The 10,915-nt window shown below is 41.1% G+C and overlaps 1 protein-coding gene across 8 annotated transcripts in view; it reads right to left on the bottom strand.

Annotated features, from left to right (window-relative positions):
- GPATCH2L (G-patch domain containing 2 like) overlaps positions 1 to 10,170 on the bottom strand; it is a 49,924-nt gene extending 39,754 nt beyond the window's left edge. For all 8 annotated transcript variants that reach the window (XR_012082616.2, XR_012082618.2, XR_013544987.1 and 5 more), the window contains exons 1-2: positions 10,022 to 10,170; positions 8,040 to 8,707 (exon numbers count right to left, since the gene is read on the bottom strand). Coding sequence is in view for 3 of the 8 variants with exons in the window: in XM_072986457.2 (XP_072842558.1) it covers positions 8,040 to 8,707; positions 10,022 to 10,168 (815 nt within the window). In the remaining 5 variants the exon portion in view is untranslated. The remainder of the gene's footprint in view (positions 1 to 8,039; positions 8,708 to 10,021) is intronic.
- Between the last annotated feature and the right edge of the window lie 745 nt (positions 10,171 to 10,915).

Below are 10,915 nucleotides of genomic sequence, written 5' to 3'. Positions count from 1 at the left end.
TTGGAGAGTTCTGAAATGGCTAGCAATGAGTCCAAATTTGAATCCCACAGAACACCTGTGGAGAGATCTCAAAACAGCAGTTGGGAGAAGGCATCCTTCAAATCTGAAGGCCCTGGAGCAGTTTGCAAAAGAAGAGTGGCCCAAAATTCCAATAGAGAGGTGTAAGAAACTCATTCATAGTTACAGGAAGCTATTGATCTGTTATTTTTTCCAAAGAGGGTGCTATTAAGTTAAGGGTGCCAATAATTTTGGCTAGTGCATTTTTGGGTTTCTGTGTGGGATTGTATCAGATTTGACTTTTCTTCTCTCTTTTTTTGTGTTGTTCCAACGTAAACCAAAGAAATGAACATGTGAGTACCAAAACATTTGCAACTGCAACAATTTTCTGAGAGAAGGGTTGCATTTTCTGACAGAATTGCAAGGGTGCCAATATTTTTGGCCATGACTGTATATAAAATGCACTTAGGAACAGAATCGCTTTCCCTCATACTGCTTATTTATACTGTATATTTATTTTTTCTAACATATGTTGCCGTTTCTGTAAAAAATCAGAGAGGTTAGTCATCACAAATGATAAATAAAAGTGATATAACAAAAGTAAAAAAAAATAAAAGGCAGCGTTTATGAAAGAATAAAAATCTCAGAATCCATATAAGCAGCTACAATAACATTTACATCGCACAAGGGGGTGGGGTGGGGGTTTGACCTGGCAAATATATATTCTTTGACCAATGTCAGAAAAAAACATCAGAGAATGGTCCATGAAAGCTATGCTAGGAAGGGCATGTCAAAAACAGCACGTGGCTGCTTTAAAGCATTCTGTTGTCTACTTAATATGTGGGGGAGGAGAGGAGCATGTCCTGTAATTAACCCCACTGATTTTGGTCAGTTTTATATGAAATATGAAAATATTTATTTATTTTATTTATTATTTTTATTTATTTATTTTATTTCTATCCCGCCTATCTGATCATATTAGACCACTCTAGGCGGCTTACAGTAAAAACAACAATGTAATTTTAAAACTTTACAGCAGAAACTTAAATAAAAAAATAATAATAATAATAAAGAACAGAATAAGAAAAAAGATCGTCAAGGGTTTTCTGTTGGGAAGGCCCGCCTATACATCAATGTTTTTAGTTGTTTCTTAAAAATGCCCAGCGAGGGAGCCGCGCGAATCTCAGGGGGCAAGTTGTTCCAAAGGCGAGGAGCCACCGCCGAGAAGGCCCGGATTCTGGTCTTTTCCTTTCGGAAATATAAAATATATTTTATATATGAAATATAAAACTGCCTCTGTTACAACCAGTGCCAGCTTTTGGGGATGAACACAATATTTGAGCACTTCATGAGAAGGCATGATTCCATGAAAAAGACAATAATGCTGGGAAAGGCTGAAGGTAAAAGAAGAGGAAGACCAAATACAAGATGAATTGACTCCCTAAAGGAGGCTTGAGTTTATGAGTTGAGAACAGGACATTTTAGAGATTGCTCACTGACAGGTTCAGTGTAAGTTGGAGGTGACATGACAGTGTATAACAGCAGCAAATGATAGGTCTTCTTAAATTAGCAGCTCACAGCTATTTACTTTCTAAAAAGTCGACCACAGCAATTCCAAGTGTTGCAAAACACAAGGCATGGAAAATATAGCTATTTGGCATTGTACAGCTGTGGAAGAATGAACAAACAAGGGATATGTCCATAGAAAAACAACTGTACAGAATGTAAATATAGTCCCTACCAGTATAATCAGCAATTTGTTAAAGGAGAATTAAAGTATGAAGAAAATGAACACAGCTGATTGGCTGTTTGCAGGGAGAAATGAGTGATGACTTGAGACATAATTCACAAGAGGCAACATTACAGAATATCTCAACCTTGCAGTCATTTCATCCTTCTTACTAATGAAACTGTATTTTAACCAAAAGCCTAATATTAGATTAGTTAATTAGAATGAAGGGACACCACTGACATAATCTGATAGGCAATTTTCTAAACTAACCTTTCCTTTGGTGAACTATGGAAAGAAGAATGAAACATTATAAAGCATGTTGCTTAATGTGAGAATGTATTTATACTCATCATCTTGCCCACTTATCAATAATTTTACTGTCTCTTAATTACACAGGAATGCCAGTCAATTTCAGTTTCTGTGCAGTATTCCAGATCTCCTCTGAATACTCCATAGCCATTCACAATACTTCATGTAAATACTTGCTAGCATCCCAATCATTCTAATAATGTTTCCGTGCTAACTACTCCGCTCTGTTTCATCTTCATACTGTTATCTTGCAAAACACTTTTAAAAAGTAAAAACAATTAGAAGCCACAGTTTCTTCTTAACATCAAATGATACAGCATGCCACAATAAGATGTGACAAGCTCAGCATGAGACTGCTGATCACAAATTCTGGCCATTTGTAATTAATAAACATAGCCTAAATTTTGTGAACCAAGTCCACACACACACAATCTAGACATTTTACCAAAGAAAACTGGGTGACTTTATTTGCAAACCTGCCCACTTAATCATGAAAGTCATCAGACTGCTTCAGTTAGTCAATCTCACATACTGGCAAAGAAAAGAAAAAAATAGGCAAAGCCTTGCACTTCAAAGACAGTATTATTTTAGTGTCTCCAATTGTCTACTGCATTAAAAGACTGAAATTTGGCAAAGCTTTACATATGGAATTATCTTTTACTGCTGTTTTGGAGTCATTAGCCTAGCAATTCAGCTGGAAAGGAATACGCATTTATTAAATGGGTGTTTGCAGAGGTGGAGGCATTTCTAGTCCACGGTTTCTAACCTTGGGTCCCCAGGTGTCCTTGGACTACAACTTTCAGAAATACTGAAAGCACAGCCAGTGGTGAAGGCTTCTGGGAGTTTTAGTCCAAGAACATCTGGGGGCTCAAGGCTGGAGATCAGCGTCCTAGACTAAATCTTGGGAGAGTACAAATAATGGCCATTAGCTAAACTAGCCCACTAGGAACAAAAAAATCCCAGCGTTAAAAAACAACAAAGGTAAAAACAGTCACTTCAAGAATTTCTTATGCCACTGTCTAAGAGAATAGGAAAATTATGTAGTTCTCTATCTTTTATCAATTCCACAGATTTTGTCTGCTTGGCATAATTTAGTAAGCCTATAATATGAAATACATGTGGATCTCAAAAGAGCATGAACTGAAGACATCCCAAGCTCTACAAAGTGTGAGGATCTCCAGGATGTTTTATGTAGTTTCCGTACAGAAGATGCCGGAAATTCCATTATAAACAAATTATTGCAACTCTCTCTGTCTCAACTTCAAACTGCCATTTTCCAAAATAAGAAAATAAAGGGATCTCTTCTCTGCTACATCTTCAAGAAATATAAACATGCAACACAATAGGAAACATAATGTTTATATCAACACAATATCACTAGCTGATGTAAACATACATAAACATAAAAGCAACATCAGAGAGCGCATCACATTACCAGATCTATCACAGTCCAGTATAATCCTCTTGCTACAGCCTCCTGTTTGCACCGGCTGTCAGAAGCCAGTGTCATGATGGCTATCTTATATTTTCCTTTGCAGTTTTATTTAGAGTTTTCTTTTAGAAGTACCAAAGACTATCCTATTATCCCAAGACATAGTAGTGGAACAAATCTATATGAGTAAGTTCCACAGACCACCATTCTACAAAACCATAGGAAGTTTTCTCTTTCCAATTCCAGCTCAGAAGCTTAAGGAAAGGAACCCTATTTCCTATACACTGCACATACAAGAAAGCATGCTAGCCTTTAATATAGGCCATGCAGCCCAGTAAGCACTGATTAATGACCTCCAGTTACAATAGAGGCTACTTACCTTAACCACAAAATAATGAATGCTATTGATCCAACAAGCTACCACTATAGAATGTTATTGATCACCCTATCTTTGGCTAAAATGGCCCTCATTTAGCAACTGCACTGTTACAAACACCTGGAGCAAAGCATGCCTATAATTAAATAGTTTGGAAGAGTTAAAGTGAGAGGTGATGGACAGATCTCAGATCTCCCCCATTTAGTTCTGCTCCTGAGCTATTGTTTGTGTCAGGAGCAGTATTGATTTTCTATAAAAATAAGAAAACAAGAGGCACAGAGGAGGTGCAGAAGGTCAGGCTGGGCTGAAGAAGGAGGGGGAAGCTGAACACTCTGTCTCTGTCACTTGCCTTCTAGGAGGGTGTTTTTTTTCCTCCCTGGAATGCAACATGGAGTCTATCAACTGAGTGAAGCTCTCTAATGGCACTTCAGACTATCACCAAATATACCCAACAACAAAGGAAAGAGAAGTGACCTACAAGGATGGAAATAAGTGGGTAGTTTGATTGCCTAGCATTCAACAAGCTATGGCACGCATCCACTAACAGAGAAATTCAACATGGTACTCTAGCTATAATGAAGCTCTGTAATCTCATTAGCTGCACTCAAAGAAAACGGATCAACAAGTACTTCAAGCAAACAAAATTACATTAACCAAGTAGTAAATAGACAATTTTACTTGCTCCTGGGAACAAAAGAATTCAGAGACAGTATAGTACTGTACAGTGCAGTGGTTCCCAACCTTGGGTAATCTAGGTGTTCTTGGACTGCAACTCCCAGAAACTCCAGCCAGCACAGCTAGTGGTAAAGACTTCTGGGAATTGAAGCCCAAGAACACCTGAGTTACCTAAGGATGTGAACCACTGAGTTACTCTCTCTCCTTTTGACTTGATTCTGTTTCTCTGCACATCTCATTCAAGTCCAAGAATACCTGGGATACACAAGTTTGGGAAGCATCGGTATAGGGGACAGAGTGTCAAACTAGGACCTAGGAGCCAGTTCAAACCCTTGTTCAGCCATAAAAAATTACAGGGAGATGGCAATGGTAAACTACTCCTTGAACATCTCATATACCTTAAAAATCCTAAGGTCACCATAAGTAGGAAACAAACTGAAAGCACATGATATCAATGAACACCAGCTGGCTATAATTCTATTGCTGTCACCTCCAAAACAGGCAGACTTACACAGTCCACCAGAAGCAGAGAGATTTTAGACAGCATAATGCTTAGGCTAAGATGCTGAAGCACACTTGGGAGATAACATACTGCTGGAGAAGAGCTTTATGGATACCATGAAATGCCAAAATAACTAATAAGTGGGTGCTAAATAAAATCAAGCCTGAATACTATCTAGAAATCAAACTGTGGCTATCATACTTTAGGTATATTGTGAAGACACAAGACTCAATGGAAAAGAAATAAATGCTACAAAAAGTTGAAAGCAGCAGGAAAAGAGAAAGACAAACTATGACACAGACTGACTGAATTTAAAAAAAACTATCCATAGCCTTAGGTTTTCTAGACCTGAGCACTGCTATTAATAGTGGAATGCATAGGCTCACCATAAGTTGGAAACAATTTGATAGCACATAGCATGTGTCATTACAAATGCAAAACATTCAAGGTTTTATTTGCAAAGCTTTCAACTGCTGTACTGCAGCCAAAATTGTGTTCATGACCTGTCGTTCGATCCCAGGTAGCTAGCTCAAGGTGGACTCAGCCTTCTGTCCTCCCGAGGTTGGTAAAATGAGTACCCAGCTCGCGGGAGCGGGGGGGGGGGGAATGTGTAGCCTGCATAGTTAACTTGTAAACCACTCAGAGTGCGCTTTAAGCACTATGGGGTGGTATATAAGCAGTACACTTTAAAATTACTGCATTTCTACATTATTTTAGGCAACCACCCATTCTTAGAAGAATGCCCACTAACTCCTCATATATCGTCCAAAGAACCCTGTAGAATAAAACCTTACTACATCTCAGGGGTGGCAGCTGATCCAAATATGAATGACATATACAAATGGCCAGATCTACACATTCTGTGAGCAGAACTCTACTCACAGGAGCTCCTGGTGAAGAAATGAGGGCATCCCCCCCATTTTCTCCACTTTTATGCTCTGCAAATTTCGATAAAAGGGTTGAAACAGCATGGGAGGTGATGCAATGGGCACTGCTAAAAACCACTTCTTTTGTTCCTGTTGGACCATAGTCCTTTCTGTAAATGGAAGAGGCCTTTTCATCTGCAAATGGCAAGTCTGGATCCAATCCTAATAATTAACTTTTTTATAGATGCAAAGATTTGTCCCACGCTTGGAAACACTTGTCACTCTCTGCCCACTTCCTGTTAATATCCTGCTTAAACTGTAGTGTCCAGAACTGGACAGGGTGGCCTAAGAGAGTCCTGACCAAAATAACAGAGAATGAAATTATCCCCCCCCCCCAATGATCTGGACACTGTTCTTCTGTTGGTGCCACCTATTATTGCATTTGCTTTTTTCTCCTGCTACATCACACCACTGGCTCAAGTTTACCTTGTGGTCTAATCTTTTTTGCAATTTTTTGCATATCTTTTTTGAATATCTGTCAATCATCCATCACCCTACTTACAGTTGTAGATCTAATTTCTTCTGTCTCAATGTAGAACTTTACAGACCCACTCCAGTGGCTTATTAATGTAACTAAGGAACTTGCAATAAATAGTTACTGGAAAATCCATCAGAATACATACAGGCAAGACTTAAAACCACTTTTTATCAATGTAAATGTTTAAAAATCAGCAAAACACCTCTGAAGTAACATAGTCACAATCTTCCTTCTGCATGCCAATAAAGGTGAAGCTAAGCAAACTTCTTCAGGCATGGAATGCCACTGGGGCACAACTACCAAGACAGCATTAAACCTTATAGCCACAGCTTCAATAGCTGTAAAAAAGGGGAGGCATATTGCTGGACAAGTATAATCCTTTCCAAACGTAGTCCTAATGGAGCTTTGTTTATTTATTCCCAATACCCCTCAGAATCATCAGAGTACTTAGACCTTACAAGAGAGGTGGTTGGGTGGCAATAAGATATAGCTGACTCCGATTCAGATGCCCTGCCTTGTGTCCCACCAGATGCAAAGGAGGAGGTGAAATAAATGTAGAAAAAACTAAGAACTTGCACTTCTAAAGAAGTTTCCAGATAACCAGGTTCTGCTTCAATCTAAGGAATAATAAATTTGTTCACACCTCTCAGAGAAACAGAGAATCTTTACTAGCAAGGCCATGTTGGCAGGCAAGAGTGAAAAGTAAGCAACACCATGTCCTTTTCTTCATCTTTCTGCCACTGCCTTTTTTCTCTCTCTTTTCCCATCTAATCCAACAAGACACAAGGAAAGGCACATGTCACTCTTGGTAGAGATCTGAACATCTCTAGAGGGCTTTCTGAAATCAGACTAAGAACTTCATAAACCCACAGACTGCACCCCAATATCATAGAGGGTACATTTTTGATATAAATCAATTATGGTTTATACAAATATACTGTATAAATATCACTGAGCACACACTATTGCAAATGTGTGTATGGGACTACATGTAATATACATGAAGCATGCTCTATGATGTGGCTTCTCTACTATGCCTGCAATACTCATAATCCTCCTGTCACCATCAACATTCACTTAAATTCTACAATCAAACAGCACAATTTTCTTACCAATATTTCTTTATTTCAGCACCAGCAAAGCTGAAATACCTCTCAAACATCTAGAAAATGACTTGAAAATATGCCAACTAAAAAACTGCATGTTTTCACATAATAAACAGGACAATGTGATGAAGACTGTAGAATAATAACAACTGGGTTTGGCTGGTTCTTAACTGTTCCTAATAAACAATGTAAACCAAAGACAAATATATCTCATTCATAGTTTAAAAGATTGTCCATACATATGCTGCAAAACAAGCTTTCAACAAACTGTCACTCAAGGAAAACAGAGTTCCTTCTTTTGAGAAGAATGGAGCACATTATAATGGCAGAGGAGATAAAATGTTTGGGTTTGTTTTTTTTTTTGACTTATATACCGCCCCATAGCGCTACAAGCACTCTCCGGGCAGTTTAATGTTAAATAAACTACACAAAGGAATGAACAACAACTCAAAAAGAGCTGTAAAGGAAAACATTAATAGCATCTGAAACAAGACCTGACTTCTCACCATTCAGACATATTTTCATCAGAACCCTGTTTCTGTTCATCTGCTTCGCATTCCATCCTTTCATTCCTTCCCCCTTTGTTAAGGAATGTTCTGGTCTCGGCTGGCTCGTGCAGTCCTCGGCTAGCTGATGTCCAGGGAGCATTTTCCTTCCATCGGGAAAGACGCTGCTTCTTAGCAGACTTGAACCTGCAACCCTTTTCATAACTCCATTCTGACACTCTGAGTTTTTGCTGAAGACTAGCTGCCACCTCTGACGTTACACGCTTAACTTTTCGACGGCGCCTCAATGGGCGGCAAGGTGCATTCTCAGTGAATGAGTCTGACTCATGCCATGAATGTGGCTTACTCCTGAGAGCTGCACTAAGTGTTGGATGACATTTGGCGCCTGCCATGTCATCTGAGTCGCTGAAGTTGGCAGTTAGCACTTCTCGACAATCCTCCACAACTTCATCCAGGCTGGACTCAGAGGCCCCACTATAGCAGCAGGCGTGGTCTGCTTGGTGGGTGAGGTCTGAGCGCCGCTTGCGTCCTCGTCTCTTGCGTAGCTGTCGCCTCTGCTGCCTTGGGCTGAGAGTCATTTCTTCCCACAGCTCATCCAGTTTGTTCTGCTCAGATGTCTGCTCCAGGGCCGAGGCCAAATCATGCACCAGTTCATCCATGGGCAATGTCTGGCAAAATAAAAGTAAACAATTAGGATAAGCCATCATGCTAACACATCGAACCACACATCATGAATCATCAAGCCATACAATGGGTCTGAATTTTTTTAAGAATGTACCACTAATGAACGTTGCCATTAAAAAAAATAAAAATCTGTATTTTATCTTTACAACTAAGATACTATACCATTATTTGTATCACTTATAACTCATAGGAAGGAAAGGTTCTATTCAGTATTTTCAAATAAAATGAAACTTGCACGAAGGGCACCAAACCCCATTAAAATGTAATAACCAAAGGAGTGGATACCATTTTCCCAGGGAATCTTGTGGATGTAATCGACATATAGATGTGAAACCCCCACGGGGGCAGTTTTTTCTCCAGTTTATGGGAGTGCTTTAAGGACTGTTGTGAAAATGAGAAGAATGGAGAGACTATATATTGTCCTGCATTCCTTGGAGAAACTGATAACAATGTAAGAAATACTGTACTAATGTCTTATCCACCTGCTGCCCCACAACTTTAACCTTTCACCACCTATAATGAACAATCTATATGACTTGCCAAAAATTAAGTGAAAAGAAACTAGCAAAGTTGTAATCAGAGGCAGCCAAAGGTTAAAAATGGATGTTCAGTTTGCACCATTTTACAGCCAGTCTGTAACTTGCCAAATACTAAGCTTTCTTCCACAAAGTTCAGTCCACAGTACCTTAGAGAGAATTTGGTACAGAGAAGCAGGACATCCCTGTCACCATTCGCTTTCAAAATCCTAAAACAATTTTTATCACACCTGAATGGTTGGAGCCCTTTACTTAAAGAAAAGGATGTCACTTAGTGGTGGTACAGGAGATACCTGAGGATCAATCCCCAGCATCTTTACCTAGGACGGGAAAGGCTCCAGTGTGAAGCCCAGGGACACAGATACCAGTAAAAACTGAGCTGGACAGAGGTCAACAGCTGATTTAATCCCTGCCAACAATTTTTTCCCACAGAGCAGGCCTTCATCAGTATGACACTGGTAAGGGGGAATCAACAACAGAATGACCGCATAAAGGCATCAAGAGAGGCATGCAGAAACAAGATGCAGAATTATACAGAAAACTTTGGTCTCGTCCACTAACACCCTCCTTACTTTCCTCGCCGGGTCCTCCAGCCACCATCTGGCTTTTAAAAACGGCGGCGCCCCCCTCCCCCGAGCTATTTTTCCCCCTCTGGGTCCCTCGGACTGTCAAGGGCCTCCGACCTACCCAGCCAGCCCGTCCCTCTTCCTCCCCCCCACCCACCCTTTCCCTCTCCGCCCCGGCTACTGTCCGCGGGCTCACCCCAGCTCCGGCGCCGGCCTCCCGGGCCACATTCACCCCGACCGCGACCACCAACACCGCCGCCGCCTCCTTAGGCCTCCTACAGCTCGGCGCAGAGAGCCTTCCGAACAGCACTTCCGGCCTGTGAGGGGGGAAATGGGGGAGCATGTCCTCCCCTTCCGGTTGCATGACGTCACGCCCCGGCCCGTTCAGGTGGATCTGGCGGCGGGGGGGTTGGAAATCCCCATGGTTACCCTTTCTTGGAAGTCATGCGTGGACACCGGACCGCGTTGTCTTGGGCACCAGTTTCACGAGAAAACTGCGCCGCCCCCCTTTTCCGATGTATCGGCTACTTTCGGTCCTTCGGTTTAGTTTCAAGTCTCCGCTCGGTATAGCAGCTTCTGTAGAGGTTATGATGCCTGCAGTTCTTGCTTAGTAAAGCCCCTGCTTCCCCCTCCTGTGTAAAAATGAGCACAAGCCAAAACCTCGCTTGCTATGCATGCGCCTTTCAAAGTTAGCAAAGCATGTGTGCAAAAGAAAAGAAAAGAAAAGAAAGCTTTCAGCCACCCTTTTTTATTTAGGACCCTTTCATTATGACTTTCCCCCCCTCTGGCAGTACATTGGGTATGTAGAGCAGACTCCCAGTCAGGCACTGACAAGAGGGTGGTATTGTTTGGTCTGCTTGGTTTACCCCGGGGGGGGGGCTGCTGGAGCTGACAATCGACAGTAGCCGCCAAATACCTGTGGCTGGAGCAGCGCCCCTTGCCTGGCCTGCTCATGTTATAGTTTAATCTAGATCCATATGGAACAGAAGGAACAGGAAAGGGGGAGGGCAGTGGAGGGGGGAAACTATTGAAGTAATGCTGTGTAGAAGGAGGTGTGGTGGAGGGAGTAGAACATGCCTGTGTAGGAGAA

This window comes from Pogona vitticeps, chromosome 1 (assembly GCF_051106095.1).
Source record: "Pogona vitticeps strain Pit_001003342236 chromosome 1, PviZW2.1, whole genome shotgun sequence".
Lineage (NCBI taxonomy): Eukaryota > Metazoa > Chordata > Lepidosauria > Squamata > Agamidae > Pogona > Pogona vitticeps.
The sequence above is the reverse complement of the archived record's forward strand: the minus strand, read 5'-3'. Positions and strand labels throughout refer to the sequence as shown.